Source organism: Poecilia mexicana, unplaced genomic scaffold (assembly GCF_051168715.1).
Source record: "Poecilia mexicana isolate PSO_F unplaced genomic scaffold, ASM5116871v1 scaffold_8, whole genome shotgun sequence".
In the NCBI taxonomy this organism is placed as follows: domain Eukaryota; kingdom Metazoa; phylum Chordata; class Actinopteri; order Cyprinodontiformes; family Poeciliidae; genus Poecilia; species Poecilia mexicana.
The window spans coordinates 27,709,254-27,728,367 of record NW_028263377.1 but is presented as its reverse complement, the minus strand read 5'-3'; the positions used below and the strand labels follow the sequence as shown (position 1 = coordinate 27,728,367).

At 46.3% G+C, this 19,114-nt stretch overlaps 2 protein-coding genes across 3 annotated transcripts; one reads left to right on the top strand and one right to left on the bottom strand.

Annotated features, from left to right (window-relative positions):
• The first annotated feature begins 290 nt into the window (after positions 1-290).
• Positions 291-8,531, top strand: LOC106904881 (uncharacterized). Of its 2 annotated transcripts, none has more exons than XM_014969392.2 (3): positions 291-1,281; positions 5,042-5,686; positions 6,520-8,531. In XM_014969392.2, the coding sequence occupies exons 2-3, from the start codon at positions 5,255-5,257 to the stop codon at positions 7,645-7,647; spliced, it is 1,560 nt and encodes a 519-aa protein (XP_014824878.2). In that variant the 5' UTR covers positions 291-1,281; positions 5,042-5,254; the 3' UTR covers positions 7,648-8,531. The 2 variants fall into 2 exon arrangements, with proteins under 2 accessions (XP_014824878.2, XP_087863950.1); XM_088007824.1 differs by lacking the exon at positions 291-1,281 and adding an exon at positions 3,342-3,864.
• A 3,001-nt stretch (positions 8,532-11,532) lies between these two features.
• On the bottom strand, positions 11,533-15,915 carry LOC106904882 (keratin, type I cytoskeletal 13-like). The gene is made up of 8 exons (XM_014969393.2): positions 15,355-15,915; positions 14,643-14,725; positions 13,527-13,683; positions 13,288-13,449; positions 13,081-13,206; positions 12,515-12,589; positions 12,283-12,440; positions 11,533-11,813 (listed from the first exon to the last, which is right to left on the bottom strand). Exons 1-8 carry the CDS (start codon positions 15,865-15,867, stop codon positions 11,735-11,737), a joined length of 1,353 nt encoding a protein of 450 aa, XP_014824879.2. The 5' UTR covers positions 15,868-15,915; the 3' UTR covers positions 11,533-11,734.
• Between the last annotated feature and the right edge of the window lie 3,199 nt (positions 15,916-19,114).

The window sequence follows — 19,114 nt, the reverse complement described above, 5'->3', positions numbered from 1 at the left end:
TCAGAGGGCAATGATGGTAATCTTAGCTTGAAAGGCAGATGTAAAAAGAACTGAAACATTCAGAAAGTTGCTCCTGTAAACCTGAGTAATGGTTCTGCATCTTTATCCTCCATAATGACGTATTATCTGTCCTTCACCTGTTTAGAAATATAATATTCTGATAGATAATTCTGAACTTTGCTGTTTATCACTTAAGCCCATTCATATACCAATAGTTAACTCATTATGACTCAGTTTTCATCACTTTATCAATAAACCACATTTTTCTGCTGTAAAACTGAAGGTGACAGCGTTCCTTAGAGATTCAAAATGGAAACAAACACAGAAAAATGCAAAAGTAAATGAAACAATAAACAGGTAAATAAACCAAAATAATCCCAGACTAAAGAACTCATTGAACAGCAAACATGGCTATTAAATATGAAACATGGTGCAAATAAATTGAGTAAATAAAAGAGAAAAAATATTTTATTTAAAATGGTGACAACAAAAGACCTGAAAAGGTGGTTATTATGACATAAAACCTGTCAAAAAATAAATACCATGAAAATCTGAAATAAGAATAAATGAAAACAAAAAACAAACAAATATGTGAAAAATTAATATAAATAAATTAGAAAACATACATAAAAACTGACAAAAGAAATAGGAATAAAATAATAGCACATAATATTAATGTCATTATTTAAATTAAAGCTCAGATTGAATTAATAAAACTAATAATTCTATATTCATTAAGAAGTTAATTATTTAAACGCTAATATAACTAAAAACATTCTGAAATGTGTTTGGTTCCCTTAAAACAAACATATCTTTGGGACGTAGTGACGTCAGATAATTGCCTCGTGCCCTGGCTGCCCCGGCTCAGCGGGGCGCGTGCTGCTCCTCATTCATTCACTAATTCAAATTAGCACATCGGCGCGTGCAGTCGGAACAATGGAGATCAAAAGGCAGAGCGCGAGATGACTTGCGCGTACCCGCTCTGCGCGCGCCCTCACAGCTGTACCCACCTACTGGCGCCGTTGTCATGGTGACCCAGATACCCGCCTGAACGGGTATGTGTGTGCACGAGCGGGAGGAAGGAGGGAGGAAAGGAAGGTATGAAGGAAGGAGGGAGGGGAATTAGTCAGTGAAAGAGGAGGAGAAGAAGGAGGAGGAGGAGAGGGTGTTCTGCCGAGGTGGACGTGGCGGGTCCGGAGGACTGAGCTACCGCAGCTGAGGGGAAGCCGAACCGAACCGAGCAGAACCAAGATAGCGGACCATGAAGCGGGCCACCCGCAGGTAAGAGCCTCCCTCTCCGGGGATTTCCCTCTCCCCAGCCCCGAGCCTCGGAGTTCCGCTAGGTTCGGAGCCTGTTAACGGTCTGACGGAGGACCGGGCCGCCGCTCGTATCGCCCCCGGTTCTGTGGCTTCGTGTCGGGGTGTCAGCCGGTCTCTGCTGCCCGCAGCCTGCCTGTGAGATGCACAAAGCGGCCAGGCAGCCTGAAGGAGGCCGCTGTGTCTCCTCCTGCGGCCGCCTCACTCTCACTTTCTGCGGGATGCTAGCTGCAGCTAGCCCCGCTGGTTCTCCGTAAACAAGATGGCCACTGGCTAGCTGCTAGCTACTAGCGGCTAACAGCTCGGCCCTGCTGGTGCGGCTGCAGAGCGATTCTCTCCGAAAACAGCAGCAGCTTTCTACCGCTGTCTGGAGGCGGAGAAAGAGCCGCCACCGGGAGGAAGTCACGGCAGCGGTGCGTGGGCCGGTGTGCGTGAGCCTGCGTGGCTGTGTGACAGCAGACAGGTAACGGTCAGCGCCTGCGGGTCACTTCCTGGGATCCTGTAAAACTGGAATTTGATTAGAATATTTCCAGGTACGGATAAGTGAGGTGAAAAAAAACATTTAAATTCCCAGATGTTTGTTAATCTTTGTTTAAACAATAATAAAAACCTGGAGGTTCAGAAATTAGTGAAAAAGAGAAATTCCCATCCAGACGGTTGATCAAATTTATGTTGAAATCATCTCAGTCTTCATCAGCTGGCATCAGCTTGACCTTTGACCCTGGTACCAGTTCAGTCCTTCCATCATCACCAGGAAATCTGTCCAGGTCGTGACCCGGATGTGGGACCCGATGGACACCTGGAGCTGCTCCATCCCATAATTTAACCCAAGGTTTCCTCAGACTGAACTGAGCGAGTAGAACAGCAACCAAAGTCCAAAGAACAGGTCCAGAAACAGCAGAGACCTTCTGGACTCACTTTGAGTTTCATATGAACATTATTTCTACCAGTCAGTGGCAGACGGGCTCCATTGGCCTGAATGGATTTACTTGGCTTCATAATATAACGGCTCATTATTTCATCCATGCAGTTCTTTGGTGGCCATATTACAGGAATTATCCAAATTATCACAGCTTTGGAAGCACTGATGACGAGGAAAATGTTTGTAAATTGTAATTTTTCTTGATGCCTTTGTGGTGAAAGAATATGATCAGAATTTGGTTTAATTGTGACAATAATCTCCGGCAGATGAACCCAAACCTGTCAGGATTTTGGGCTTTTCTGATTTTTCTCTTCCTGTCTTCTACATCAGTGTCGTTTAGTTTGAGGTTTTTACTCACCGTATGGAGCCGATAAATGATATTAGATATTTAGAAACTGGTTTATTTCCATCTTGTTGCTGTTTGTGTTTGTGGAGGGGTTTGGTCATGTGATAGTCATGCAGCGTTGCATTGTGGGTAGTTTGGAGCAGAGACGCAACGTTAGTGATGTGGTTGACTTTTTGTTTGGAAAATATATATGTTTCAGTTTATAGTAGAAATATTAACATTGGCCCAAATAAGAGCTAAATTAATGTGGCCTAATTCAGTTATCTGTTCCTCTTCCATATGTGGAACTAAAACCGAGAGTTTCCAAAGTGCCTGCAGTCTGAACGTCGCAATTTATCCGACTTTTACGTTGTTGACTTGAAACATGTCATAATTCTGCAGCAGAAGAAGACAGATGATAAATCTGGATGTAAACAACGTCTGAAAATGATGGAAGCAGCCCGAGTCAGCGAACGCATCCCAGCCCGAGTCAGCGAACGCATCCCAGCCCGAGTTAGCGAACGCATCCCAGCCCGAGTCAGCGAACGCATCCCAGCCCGAGTCGGCAAACGCATCCCAGCCCGAGTCGGCAAACGCATCCCAGCCCGAGTCGGCAAACGCATCCCAGCCCGAGTCGGCAAACGCATCCCAGCCCGAGTCAGCGAACGCATCCCAGCCCGAGTCAGCGAACGCATCCCAGCCCGAGTCAGCGAACGCATCCCAGCCCGAGTCAGCGAACGCATCCCAGCCCGAGTCAGCGAACGCATCCCAGCCCGAGTTAGCGAACGCATCCCAGCCCGAGTCAGCGAACGCATCCCAGCCCGAGTCGGCAAACGCATCCCAGCCCGAGTCGGCAAACGCATCCCAGCCCGAGTCGGCGAACGCATCCCAGCCCGAGTCGGCGAACGCATCCCAGCCCGAGTCGGCGAACGCATCCCAGCCCGAGTCGGCGAACGCATCCCAGCCCGAGTCGGCGAACGCATCCCAGCCTGATACTGATATGTTACCGATACGATGCTGATTTATGGCTCTTATAATCAGCAGATCCTTTGCTGCTGATAGATAAAAGAGGAAACAAAAACTAACCAAGTTACGGATCTGAACGGAAACCTGCTGCGTTTGTTTTCCACTTTTTTCCCAAACAGATGTCGGCTCTGTGTTTCTACCAACATCTGGAGACATGAAGGACTAAAGCTGCTGGAGTTCAGAGGCAGGAAGTAGCCTGACATGACGCTTCCTGCTGCAGGTTGTGCTGCGACACAGTCTGCAGCAGGAGGACTGAAAAAACACTCAGGAAAAGGTTTGGTCTGTTTTCCTGCAGTCAGTAAACGCAGCACCTGTTAAACTATTTTAATTAATGCTGGTAAAAGGTTTTAAAGGATTAATTACAGTATAATGAATAATTAATGGAGCTAAATAAAAAGTTCCACTACAACCAGAAACAATAATAAACTTCATTTGTGAAGTACTGGATCCATAATTAATAAAACTCTTAATTATGGCTGTCAAACAGTTTCAATGTTTAATCTGATTAATGACGGTGCTGTGAGTTAATTATGACTGGTTAATAGATGGTTTCTAAATGATTTGATTAGGCCTGTCAGTACATTAAAATAGGATGTAGCAGATCACAGGATTGTTTCTCATATTCATGTTTTTATTTGTTCATAGCAGCTCAGTGTCGCTCGTGAACAGCTGCTTGCAGAATGATGTCCTTTTGTTTTGTCTGCAGCAGTCAAATAATTTAGCGGTTCTTCTTGTGCTCTGAGCGCCGCAGAGCAGCGTAGAGAGGAAATGTTTTCAGAGATTATTTTATTAAAGGGCCAGTCTTTTGTAAAACCAACTTTTTGATCTTTCCATCACGTTATAATGTTTTTATTTCCTCATCAGAAACAAACCTGGAGTGTTGATTTAATTCTTTCATGCATGTTTGAGAAATCCTTTAATCTCCATGGCAACCATTCAGCTTGCAAAGCTCCTGGGTGGAGCTAGCCCCGCCTTCGAGGCGCAGCTCCTCCTCACAGCTGCAGCTTCCAAGCTCCCGTCTCTCTCAACTCCTTCAGACTAGCCAGCAGCAATTGGCAAACACCTGGAGGAACTGCATCAGGTTCTCAGAGCAGCGCTGGTAGAAACGTTTCAGGGTTAATGGAGGAGGCATGTTGGCATGACTTCCTGGAGGCGGAGCTTCAGAAAGAGCAGGAGTTTTTAAAGAGACAGAGGCCCAATTTGAAGGCGTTAAATCGCGAAGTAAAATTTCTTTAAGTTAAATTTTATATGTTATATAACAGCATTTTTATAACGTATGAAGGTAACATGGAACAATGTGCCTGGAAAACGCGATACAGCAGCTTTACCCAGGCAGGACCGGAGACAACTTAATACTGCTGCTGCAACCAACAGTAATAATGATCATATTAATTATTACTAATGACAGGAATGATTAATATTATTGTTCCCCTCTCTGTCTCCCCCTGCAGGCTGGTTCCAGTCAGGTGACGGCGCTGACGTCTCGGACCTTCTCCTCATCGTCTGGTTCCTCTCAGGTCGACCCCCTCACCCTCATCAGGACCGCCCTCCCCCAGCAGCCGTGGGGCGAGGAGGAGGAGAGGAGGAGGCGTGGCTTGTTGCCTCGGCGACTCTTCAGGTGTAGGTACGGAGAGCGGTGAGGAGGATTGGCTCCGCCCCTCACCATGTCGGACTTGGAGGCAGAGTGTCTGGGCCTCGGCCTGCCGCCGGACTGCGGCTCCCCCCCGCCGCCTCTGGACGGCGCCGCCCCGCCCACGCTGGCGCTGCTGTCGTCGGACTGCCCCACGCCCACGCTCAGTTCTCTGGCGGCGGAGATCGCCGAGCCGCTGGTGATGCTGCCGTGCGTGAAGAGCGAGCCGGAGGACTGCGACCTGGAGCCCATCCGGACCGTGGACCTGTCCGAGATACAGCCGCTGTCCACCGCCGAGCTGGGCCACGACCAGATCAAGATGGAGATCAGCGGCCTCGACTACATCAAGTCCGAGCACCACGGTCACCATGACAACCACCAGCTGGCGTTCCACCACGGCGACGCGTCGGAGCTGGACTACAAGTCGCACTACGAGCCCTGCTCCGTGTTCGACTACATCTCCCAGGTACCAGAGGCGGTTCTGACACGGCCCGGTCGGGTCAGAACCAGAGTCTTGATGGTTCTGGAGTTTTCATTACAACTTAGGTTTATTTCACTGAGACGTTTTGTCTAATTCAGTTAGATTTAATTAGCTCTTATTAGTTAAATGTTTAGTTTTTGTAAGTTAAAAATAGTTTAGTTTTTTATTTGCATATTTTTTGTTTTTATTAAATATGTAGTTTTTTTACATTAGTTAAATATTGTTTTAGTTTTTATTAGTTGTAATAAAACTAATAAACTTTCTCCCAGTTTCAACAGTCTGGACCCGTTAACGTAAATCTGCAAATCTGACTTTATGATATTTTATTAGCAGCAACATAAAATATGGAAGAACCAACAAAATACACTAACAGCTAGCATGCTAGCGCTGAAATGCTAACACATTAGAGCGGTCACTTGATTCTGAAAACATACAGGACAGATTTTTGTTAATAATTTTTTTAAATATGTATTGGCAGAAAAAAAGTGATAAATATTTGTAAAATGTCAAAAAGTTCTAATGAGAAAGTTTGGATGGTTCTCTGACAGCGGCTCCGTCTGTTGCTCAAAGTGCTGCTGATAATTTGATGCTGTTTTAAAAGATGAATTATTTTCTTATTTCTAAAAGTAAAACTTCATAAATGCTCAATATGCTTCGTTTTATATTTACATTTTTATGGAGGAGTATAAAATTATGACTTTATTCTCCAAATGGAAATGATTGTCTCAGCCGCTCCACTGTAGACCTATGGTCCGCAGAACTCGTGGCGGTTCTGGTCGGTTCCAGGTCCGACTCATCGGGTGTTTTCCCTCCTGCAGGTCACCGACACCCTGGAGTACATCAAGTCAGACCATGCTGTGGACCTGCACTGCTACTACAGCGCCGAGCTGGGCGCGCTGAAGTCCGAGTACCCGGAGGCCGGCGCCGTGTCGGCCCACCTGCACCACAACGGCCTGGAGTCCATCCACATGGCCGAGCTGCGCACCGAGCTCAACAAGCTGCGGCCCGACGCCCTGCTGCTGGACGGGCTGGGCAAACCCGACCCCGACTTTGGAGAGGGCACGCTGTACGAGCTGCAGCCCGCCGCGGACGGGAAGGCGGCGGACGGGTTGGGCCGGGCGGGCCAGGCCGGCGCCGGCCTGGGTCTGCTCATCACCACCAAGACCCAGAGTCCCACGGTGAGAAAGCCGCGCAACATGCAGGGGGAGAAACCCTTCTCCTGCACGCAGTGCGGGAAGAACTTCAGCACGCTGGGCAACCTGAAGACGCACCAGCGCATCCACACGGGCGAGCGGCCGTACACCTGCTCGCAGTGCGGCAAGAGCTTCGGTCAGGCCGGAAACCTGAAGCGCCACCAGCTGATCCACACGGGCCAGAAGCCCTACGTCTGCGCCCACTGCCCCAAGGGCTTCACCAAGGCCGACGACCTGCGCTCGCACCAGCGGCTGCACACCGGTGAGCGGCCCTTCATCTGCGCCGCCTGCGGAAAGAGCTTCGGCCAGTCCAAGGAGCTGAAGGCGCACCAGCTGAGTCACACGGGCGAGCGGCCGTTCTGCTGCCAGCACTGCGGCAAGAGCTTCACCAAGGAGACCAGCTACCGCAACCACGTCCAGATCCACACGGGCGAGAAGCCCTTCTCCTGCTCGCAGTGCGGGAAGACTTTCAGCAACTCGGGCGTCCTGAAGACCCACGAGAAGATCCACACGGGGGAGCGGCCGTTCGGCTGCACGCAGTGCGGCAAGAGTTTCGGCCGGCTGGGTCACCTGAAGGCGCACCAGCAGATCCACACGGGCGAGCGGCCGTACGCCTGCCCCCGCTGCGGCAAGACTTTCAGCCAGTCGGGCCACCTCAAGGCGCACGAGCAGATCCACAAGCGGGAGCGGGCCGATACGGCCAGCACCAGCAGCGACGGCGGCAGCAGTGCCGTGAGCAGCGACAGCAGCTAAAGCCGACCTTTAACCTCCGGAGAATCAAAGTATTATTCCTGTTTTTATACAAGCGCTATATAAAGGTTTCTTTATGACTTTTCTTACATTTTCATACCTTTGTGCTCTTTTACATTTTATCTGTGGACGGAGTGAAAGGAGCGACTTATGCAAGGCTGTGTGTGTGTGTGTGTGTGTGTGTGTGTGTGTGTGTGTTTGTTTGTTTGTTTGTTCACCTTATATACTGTGGGGGAGGAGGGGAACTGGACCGGCTCTGCAGGACTGGTCCGTATTTTTGGAGTACTTATGAAACACAAGCACAAAAGTTTCATGTTTTTTTTTTTTTTTTAAATATTTCCAGTTTTTTACTGAATCAGACCAGCAGCACCGAACCGACCGGGCCGGACCGGGTCCACTGTCTCATGGGTCTGTCGGTTCTAAAGGAGCCGCATCCAGAGTAACTTCCTGTTTAGAAGCCGGGTCAGGGTTCTGCGGCTCCTTCCATCCGCTCTGTGATCCGGTTCCGGTGGGTTCTGGTTCTTAACTTCAGGTGTTTTCTGGTTAACGTTGACCTCTGACCTCAGAGGGCCTCCTGCCTGCAGCAGGTAGTCCTCTGAGGCCGGCCGTCCTCGGACCGGGACGCGGCCGGTGTCTCGTTGCTGACGATAATCAGGTGGCGTTCCTTTTCGCTCCGAAGCATTCCAGATTATTTTTCCAGACGAGCTCAGCGGGAATGCCGGGCTTTCAGACCAAACGTCCCGACCCCCCAGCTCCAAGGAGATCGCTCACTGTGTACAAATCTCGAATGGATTTTGTTGCTCCAACAAAATGTAATAAAGAAAAAGAGGAAGTGATGCAACATCCTGTAATGGAGACGTTATTAAAGACACAATGTTACATCCTGACCTTTGACTCCTCTCCTTTATCTCCACAACAGGAACCTGCAGAGGTTTGAAGCAGGGCCTCCAAGAATGATTCAAATAAAAAATAAAACACATTCTCATTTGGAATTTTTTTTTTTCTGACTAAAATGTGTAATAAATACATAACTTGAAAAATAAAAAATATTAATAAGATGGAAATAAAAGAAAATTAAAGTGCTAAAGTTAGTGTTTATTCATTTTTATTTTGTTTTACATCATAAAATCTTTGTAAAGATGGAAATCTCCACATTTAAAAACACAATATTGTACACTGGATTCTGACATTTTATCTGCATGAAGCGGCACAGTTTAAAACTCGCCTGGCCCCTAGGGGGCAGTGTAGCGCAAAGCTCAAACCCGTCAGCCAATCAGAAGGCTTCACAATAACAGGGACTTCCTGTTCGATATTTAATGACGCCAGGAGGTTAGTTTGTGTGAACAGTTAGAGCTTGAACTGCTGTAAACGGCGTATCAGAACTTAAAGTTATTAAAACACAATAACGGGAATCGTGTCAAAGCAAATATGTGGATTTATTGGCGCTTTATTTGTGGCACACTGCACTGCGCGGGACTCCGTCCACACGGAGTTTTCTCAAATCTCCACTTTGGTTGAAGTTTTTATAATGAATTGTGTTTATTTGTATTAAACAGAGTTTTTGTGTGTTGAAAGATCAAAACGTATAAAAATGTATTTTTTCTCCTAGATATCCGGTTATGAGTGTTTGATTCTGAAAGACACTATATTATTTACCATAATTTAAATTAAACTTAAATTATAGGCGAAGGGGTGGAGCAAGCTCCAAAAATTAAAACAAATATAATAATAAAAAAAGAAAACAAATATATTTATTTCAGCTCCAATAATCTAAAAATGTGTTTGTTTTGGACGCATTTGTTTTTATCATACCATTTATTTATGTGATGGAACACCAGGAGTATCTGTCAACCAAAATATATGTCTGTATCTCTCAACTTATTTTAAAATAATAACCTTTTTTAATATTCGGTAGAAATATTCCTCTAGACGTAGTGTTGAATATGCACAGTCCAGTCCTCATAATAGACCCTTTTCACATGACGTCACACAACCTCCGTTTTGGCTCGAAGCTGTGTATCTTTAGTTCCGGTGTACATAGTAAGTAACGATAAAGTTGTCTATTTCATATATATATATGTAAAATGGACATATATATATCTATATAGAGACATATATATAGAGAGATTTAGATATTTATATATATATATGTATATATCTGACAGCATATGTTGATCAGACAGAACACCAGAGCATGGAGTTTACACAGTCTCTAAAACATTTGCCTAAAATAAGATTTGAAGATAGATCACGATTTGCAAACCAATTTTCTCTGACAATAAAATCTAAATTAGACAAAGGCTAGAAATTCTTCACCGAACAAAACCTGTTTGACTATGAAGGTAGGTATTTTTGTTTTGCGTAACCGTTAGCTTAGCATTAGTGAATTTTGTTAGCTAGCTAACTACGTGACATAACTGTTCCTTAACCAGAACTTTTTACTGTTTTTGAACTATAACGTTTTAGGCTCTAATCTTGATCAGATTCTTAAATTATAGACTGGAGTTGCCACTCATCCCATAAAATAGGGGTTTGTTTGTTATAAGCAGAGATGTCCGGTGCCGCCGCTGCTTTGTAATGCCTTCCTCTAATCGGACCACTTTTTCCGGTAACGAATAATCTAACGAGCTCGTATTTCAAATCCAGTAATCAGATTAAAGTTATTTTTATGTCCTTTATTTTCCATTAATACAGAAAATGAACCTCTAAACGTTACATCACTGACAGGCGGCGGTGTATATGTTTCCTAACTGTGGCTAAAGCTGCTGCTAGCTGGTTTACTCATGATCGGAGGCTGGTTGGAGAATGGTAAATTGACAATGACTAATAACGGTTATCTAACACGTAAACACTGTTTTATAAAATACAGAAAGTGAACCTCTAAACGTTACAGCGCTGACGGAGAATATATTTTTTCCTAAATGTGGCTAAAGCTGCTGCTAGGTGGTTTACTCTCCGATCGGAGGCTGTTTATTTTATACACAGTTAGAGAATGGTGATTTTACAATGATTAATAACAGCTATCTAACACTTAAATGCTGTTATTATTAAACTTACCTTTTATTATATCCTTAAGATTATGAGAATGCGGGAATTTTTCAGCTTGGTTCCCAAGGCAAAATCACACCGGAAGTAAAGATACCCAGGTTTGAGTTATGGCGGCCATTGTCTGACGTCACTTTGAAAAGTGTCTATTGGGCTATCACTAGCATGTATGCTATCAACAACATGTGGGCTATCTCTAGCATGTAGGCTATCACCAACATGTGGGCTATCACTAGCATGTGGGCTATCACCAACATGTGGGCTATCACTAGCATGTAGGCTATCACCAACATGTGGGCTATCACTAGCATGTAGGCTATCACCAACATGTGGGCTATCACCAGCATGTGGGCTATCACTAGCATGTAGGCTATCACCAACATGTGGGCTATCACCAACATGTGGGCTATCACTAGCATGTGGGCTATCACCAGCGTGTGGGCTATCTCTAGCATGTGGGCTATCACCAACGTGTGGGCTATCACTAGCGTGTGGGCTATCACTAGCATGTGGGCTATCACTAGCATGTGGGCTATCACCAACGTGTGGGCTATCACTAGCATGTGGGCTATCACTAGCATGTGGGCTATCACTAGCATGTGGGCTATCACTAGCTATGGTAAAGTCAGAGGTCAAAGTCAGACTGATCAAATCTCAACCACTTTTTCTGGTTTGTCATGTTTTTTTTATGTTTTAGTCAGAAAACTTTCCCTCTTGGATTTAGAAATATATTTAGTCTTTATCAGTTTTGCTCCATTCTGATTGGCTGATAGATGTGAGATCGCTTGAGTTTTTCTAAAACTGATTTAAACATTTTAATAGACTGAAATGAATACGAGACGATTTCTATTGAGTTTAGTTCAGTTTATTTGTTGAAGACAGAAAGTTTTCCATCTTTAACTGAGTCACAGCAGGAAGTGAGGCGTAAAAGGAAGAAGATGAGATGGACGCTCCTCATCGGCAGGAAGTGGTTCTTGTCTCATTAAGCAGGAAGGTGAAAGGTCGAGATTCGACTCCGCCCCATCAGACAGCTGTGTGAATGCTCTTAGCTACTGGTCTCCTCGATCACCTTGGTGATCACAGTTTTGGTAACTGTGGTTGAAGAAGAGGAGGAAGAGGAAAGCCTGCAAAAGAAGGGAAATGGGTAAGTCTCTGCTTTTGTGCTTTTATTTGATCTATTTCAGAGTCAGAAAATGTTTTAATGAAGATAAACATAAACAAGAAAAAAGTGGGAAAAATTTAATCCTCTTGGATTAAATTTGTAGGTTTCTGACCAATCCAAGATGGCTGCATTTGTAAAGATTTAGTTTTTCCTGTTTGAAGTTTGTGTATCATTAAATCTTTCCCAGAGTTAAATATGTGAATCTGGTGCTTTACTGTTTGAATGTAGAGGCATCCGTAGCCGTTAGCATGCAATGCTAACAGGAATTAGCTGGTCATTGAGTAGATTAAATGTTCCTCGATCCAGTTTTCAGCTTCAGGTCAGTAAAATCGTCCCAGCAGCTCTACTGCTAATCTCCACCAAACAGACCTGCAGGGCGTCTGCAGACCGCCGGCCTCCATTTTAACTCTATTATCTGAACCTGCTCTCACCCTGCCGCGGATCCTGCTGCCTCTCCGTCCAGCAGCCGGCGGTATTCTGCGATCTCCAGCTCCAGCCGGGTCTTGATGTCCAGCAGCATCTGGTACTCCTGTCCCTGCCGCTCCAGGTCGGCCCTCAGCTGCACCAGCTGCTCCTCCAGAGACGACACCTGCACAGGTAACCTCACGCTGAGTGCTGCCGTTCAGATCAGCCTCAGCAGTGCACAGCTGAGCTCCAGCTTACCCTCATCTGGAAGCCGTTCAGCTGCATGGCGAAGCGGTTCTGAACGTCAGCGAGAGACGCTTCGAGAGACGCTTTCTGCAACGAGACGATTAAATCAGACGAACAACGGCAGCGCTGCTTTCCTCTGACTAATAATCCATCATTTAATGGAGAATAAAATCTTTATATTTGCAGAATAAAGATTGTATTTTACCAGGTAAGACTGATCAAATGAGAGGAAGTTTTGGATGGTCCTGCTCTGTTGTGGCTCTTTCTGAACCAACTGTTTTTAATTTGAAGGATTTTCTTACTTGTAAAACTGAAGTAGAACTTCACAAGCTGCTCAACATCCCTATTTTCATTCATGACTGTATTTCCCTGATGTTACAGCTTCATTCTCACATCTTTATTCTTGGATTATTTTGACTTTATTCTCACATTAATATATTCCTGTGATATTATGACTTCCATCATTTGAGCTTTGTTGTTATGACATTATGATTTAAAATGGAAACGGGAACAATAACGTTCTGGTGTTGGTACTTTGGACCTGGTGTTTCTGTAACTTTGAGGTTTCTGGATCTCACCATGCTGAGCTGGGACTGGAGCTCGATCTCCAGCGCCTGCAGCTGACTCTTCACCTCCTTCACCTCGGTGGTTGTCGTCTTCAGAGTCATCTCTGTGGTTGCCACCTCCTTTGAGAGCGTCTCGGACTGCAGAAAGACGACGAAGCGGTTCGGTTCGGTCCGGCCACAGAGCCTGCTGGCTCATGCTGTGCGCGGTCCGGTTCCTACCTTGGCCTGGAACCAGCCTTCCAGCTCTTTGCGGTTCTTGGCGGCGACGGACTCGTAGTGTTCCCTGATCTCCTCCATGATCTTGGTGAGGTCCTCCTGGGGGGCGGCGTCCACCTCCACGTTGACCTGGCCGCCCACCTGGGTGCGCATGGTGAGGAGGTCCTGCAGCGGAAGGAAGCGGCAGCTGAAAGCGGCAACCTGTGGGAGGCAGCGTGACAGACGAGCGGCGGCTCGCCTACCTCCTCGTGGTTCTTCTTCATGGACAGCAGCTCGTCCTTCAGGCTTTCGATCTGCATGGTCAGGTCGCTCTTGGCCACGCCTATTTCTCCCAGCAGCAGCTTCAGCCCGGCGATGTCGGCCTCCACCGACTGGCGCATGGACAGCTCGTTCTCGTACCTGCAGGCGCGAACCGCAGCGCGTCAGAACCACCAGGAACGACTCGGAGGAGTCACTGGTTTACATCACAGGGAGGCATTTTCTTTGGTAACCTTTTCAAATTTAAAAATAATAAAGTTTTTTAAAATTAAATTTTAAATTTAAAACAAATTGAAATAAATTGTCACATTTCTAAAAAATTGCAAATTTTAATTACTTTATTTTTTCTAATTTTAACATTTGTTAAATAACTAATAATTTAAAAAATGCTAAAAATTCTTAAAAATGTAAGAACTTGTTTAATTTTTAGAAAATTAACAAAACAAAGTGGTAAGAAATTTAACATTAAACCCATTAATAAAGCTACTGTGGCCTTAAGGAGCTACAACATTTAATTTCATTTTGAGTATTTTGGAATTGAATTATCTGGTCGGGTCAAAGGTCAGCTGCCTACCTGGTGAGCTTAAGGCAGTGTTACAGATAGAGCTAATGATTATTTTAGTTATCGATTATTCAGAAGATTAATCAGATCAAAAAAAAGGTACATTCTGCAAAGTTTTAATTTGACCATTTAATCTTCTGCAATAAAATATATAAAAATGCAAATAATTAAAATCCTTTTTAATATAATTAAATTTTATTTATTCATTCAGGAATGCTAATTTTTATTAATGTTATAGAAATTGTGCTTAATAGGAGATTATTACAGAATCTGAACTATGTGAAGATAAAATACCACTTCAGTTTTGGCTTGCTGTGTTTTATCAACAAATTACCTTTTTATAGTCCGTATGCTCCAATTAATTATAAAATTACTTGATTATTTCAATAACTGATTAATCGATCCAGCCCCGCAGTTCCAGATGCGTTTTTACTGATTTTTTCCATGTAATGGGGACGTTCCGCCAGGAGAGGGCGCGCCTGAGCTGCAGGTAGCGCGTAGAAAGGGGAGAGAAAGAGAGAGAGATAGAGAGACTGACTTGATCCTGAAGTCATCCTGAGCCAGTCTTGCGTTGTCGATGCTCAGCATCACGGAGCCTTTAGCCACCAGGGCTGCCTCGATCTGAAAACACACAAGCAACCCAATATCAGCATTTATTATCCATTTTCACCTTAATGGGGTCAGCAGGTGCTGCTGCCTCTCCAGTGAACGTTTCGGGCGAGAGGCGGAGTCACCTGGCAACACAGAGAGACAACCACACACACACACACACACACACAGGGAGAATTTAGAGAGGCCAATTAACCTGACCGTCATGTTTCTGTGGGAGGAAGCCGGAGTACCCGGAGAGAACCCGCCATGGAGACTCCGTGCAGAAAGACCAGGGCCGGGAATCGAACCCAAGGCAACAGTGTTCCCAGCTGAGCCACTGTGCAGCCCCATTTATTATTATAGATACGATCATTATCATTGTTGTTATTTTTAATGATCGATGGTCGATGAAGATGGCTTGGTGTGGCATCATCTTAAATGGAGCTGCTGGGTTAAAATTCTCATCAGAATGAAAAGTTTCTCATCTTAAAACTTTTCAATCATCTGGAGAATCTTTTATTAAAAGTTAAATCTTTAATAAATATGTTCAGATTCCCTAATTTCAGCAGATTATTGCCGCCGTCAGCATCTTTCTGAAGTTGTGGTTTCGGGTCCTGTCGGGTGTTTTCGGATGTTCTCGGGTGTTGGTGCAGACTCACCTTGGCCTGCAGGTCTGCGATGGTGACGTAGAAGGGGCTGTAGTCCCGTTTGGACGGGCCCACCTTGCTCTCTGCGAACTCCCGGATCTTGAGCTCCAGGTCCGCGTTGGCCTTCTCCAGCGCCGCCACCTTGGTCAGGTAGGAGGCCAGGCGGTCGTTCAGGTTCTGCATGGTGAACTTCTCGTTGCCGATGATGCCGTCTTCACCTCCTCCGAACCCGGCACCGCCACCAGCACCGAACCCCGCGCCCCCTCCGAACCCGCCACCTGCACCCCCACCGAACCCGCCGCCGAACCCGGAACCGGCTCCCCCGCCGAAGCCGAAGGCCGCGCTGCCGCCGCCCCCGCCGGCAGAGAAGGTCCGGCTGGCCCGGGAGACCCTGATGCTGCCGCCGCCGCCGGCCCCCCCGGCCACGCTGAAGGAGCTGAGGCCGCCGCCGAAGGAGGAGCGGGCCAGGCCTCCGCCCATGGAGCTCCGGGAGGAGGAGGAGGAGGAGTACACCATGGTGGCCATGATGAAGATGAGGAGTCCGTCTGTCTTCTCAGGAGAGGAGAGGAGAGAAGTGAGGAGCGGCGGAGCGGCCGGCCTTTTATAGAGCCGCGGTGGGCGGGGCTTCGGGTGAGGGGGCGGAGCCAAGACCCACACCCACCGAGGCAGATACCTGCAGGCTGCACCAGAACCGAACCGGCCCAGACATCAGACTCTGTTCTAACCCGTCTCAACCAGAACCAGGCTGGGGCGGTGCCACTGCTGCATCCCTGCTGGGTCCAGAACCGGTCCGGGTCCTGGTCCAAACTGGGTCCAGAACCGGGTCCAGAACTAAACCAGGTCCTGGTCCAAACCGGGTCCAGAACCGGGTCCAGAACTAAACCAGGTCCTGGTCCAAACCAGGTCCAGAACCGGGTCCAGAACTAAACCAGGTCCTGGTCCAAACCAGGTCCAGAACCGCAGTTTGCTCCGAGCTGATCTGGTGTGGTTCTGATGGAGGATCATGAAAACCCACAGAGCCTCCTAGAATGCATGATGGGAAAAACAGAACCAACAGCTGTACAGAACCGGTCCGGTTTGGAGAATCCAGATTATTAAGCCTTTATGTTCTGTGGTTCTGATGGTTCTGGATCACAGAAAACCCAGAATGTCTCAGAAAACTAATGACAAAAAGAGATTTTAACAGAAATGTCTCGGTTCTGGTCTGGGCTCCAGAACCCAGACCAGGTTCTGCTGAGGTTCTGTAGGTCTGGGGCAGTCTTCATCGTTGGTTCCGATTTCATCTTCCTCGTTGGGTCGGGTCCGGTTTCGGGCCCATGAAGCCCAGAACCACCAGGGTCACTGGACCAGCTTGTGGTTCTGGTTCAGAACCCGTCTGGGTCGAGATGTTGTGACTCCCAGTGAAGCTCCTCCAGGTTCTGGAATGGATTCTGCTTGAGGATCCTCTAAAGGCCGCTGTTCTCCCGCTGCTGCTGCACTTTTTCCTTCCACTCAACTTCCTGTGGTTATTCGTTCTCTGCATGTTACATTGCAGAATGTAGAGTCTACGTTGTGCTTTAGTTCCGCTAACGCTGAAGCGCTAATCATGGCTGGTTTTTAAAGTGAAGTTACTCCTTTAACCCCAGAATGTGTCTGACATCCGGGGAGTTTTGGTGTCGCTCTGCTGTCCATCATTTCCCGCTGCGTCTTTGTCAAGTTAATATATTCGCTGTGAAAACATGGAGACTGATATGAATCCAGGGATCATGATCAGCAAACCGTTTGGTTTGGTTTCGGCCCAGCCTGAGTTCAGGTGGTCATAATGTTGAGGCTGGTTTGTGTTCCGTGGTTCTGGTGCAGGACCGGCGGTCGGACCGGTTCTGGAGCTCCTACAGCGGCGATGAGGTAACCTGGCGCTGATCTCGCTCTCAGAGCGGACCGAAACGCTTCGCTCTGCCCGCGGCGGCTCCTCTTCAGGTGCCTCTGTGGGAAAACGCCCCGGGCCGCCGTCACCATGGCGACGCAGCTTGACTCGGGGCGCAGACTGTGTTCGGGCGTGAAGCTCTGAAACAAAGTCGGCTTTGATGCAGAAACCCGGTTCAAGCTTCAGTCTGCTTTGATCCAAACCCAGGGTGGTCAAAGTGTGGAGCGGGGGCCGTCTGCGGCCCTCAAAGTGATTTTGTGGGTCAAAGATCTCAGAACCTTTCCTGTGATCATCAGAGTGAAGCAGAGGCTTCAAAAGGCTTCAGGCAGATTCACCTGAAGATGTTCCTGCAGATCATCTGGACCTCCTGCTGCTCTACAGGGTGAGTAGAACCACCAGGCAGGTTCTGGTTCTGCTGGGGTTCAGCTCTTTCGGCAGATCCTGAACGGTGCTCCAGCGGTTCTGGAGGTGATGAGTTCATTCTGAAAGTGGACCGAATGGAGTCGGCGTCTCTGGTGCTGAACAGAAACCAGTTCATGTCTTCCAGTTATACAAGCTGCTCCGCTAACGCTAAACATAAACATTATTCATGCTAACGCTAAAGCGCTAATGGTAAACACTGATCCTGTTAATGCTAAAGCGCTAATCGTAAAATGCTAAACATAATTGAAACATTAACACAATATTTAATGTTTAGTGTCATTTTTATTGTGAATCAGACGAGTTTAGACGAAGAAACAAAACGAAAAGTGAAAAAGGAAAACAGTTCATCATCATGAAGTATTTATATTAAAGGGGAAAAATACATGAGCTTACTTTACTAATCATAATAAAATAACATTTCTACTAGTAATGATGAAAAACATTAACATAATAATTACAATATTCTGCAGTTATACAGATAAAATGAAAATATTGATTGATTTTTGCAAAAGGATCTGATTGAAAATAATTTACGGTGAATATGACTTTATTCAATGTTGGTATTTAATTCAAAACAACTTAAAATGTAATTCTCAACAATAATAACTTTGAACTTTGTTCGAATAACAGTTTACAAAACATCCAAGTAACTTGGTGCTGCATAATTTCTGGTTCTGGTTCTGAAAGCATAAAATCAACTTTCTAGACAAACGTTGATTGATGGAGTAAAAATAAAACTGCAGGTTTCTTTGTGTGGCTCTTCATCCTCCTGCTAAGTCGACACCTGAGCTGCAGTCGGTTCTGGTTCTGGCTCCAGTGAATGCCAACCTGCCGCAGGCGGGTTCTGATCCGAGGCATTAAAGGGGAGGCTGTGACTGACAGGCAGTAATCGGTCGTAAACGTCGGCCTGCAGCTCTTACTCTGCCTGCGGGTCAGCAGTGCTCAGCTTTGATGGATCCTGTTTGGGTCCAAAAGCTGCTAATAAAACTTTAATTAAGACATTCCTGTTAAACTGTCAGCATTTCTGTCATCAAACTTTCCAGAACGCTTCAGATTAGATTTCCAGGTATTCTGTCAGATTGGAAAAAAATCTCTGAACATCCATAACAGGAGTGAATGAAAGCTGCAGCAGAAGCGAACGGAGAGATTTATTTTCCAATTCAGGCCAAAAACACGAGACAGAACCTGCTGAAATGATTCCAGCAGCCTCTGGCTTGATGTTAGCAGGTCCAGAGTGAATCCTGGACGGTTTCCGGTCCAACACAGAGACAACCAGCCTCTCTGGTACCAACAGCGTTGAGAATCTCAGGTTAATCTGGAAAATTTAGGGGTATTTAATTCCCACATTAAAGACAATTATCGAGTTTACCGTCCAAACGCTTTTATTTTTGTTGTTTTGGTTGGTTACGGTCTGTGTGGGGAGGCCGGAGCCCGGGAACTGCTGTG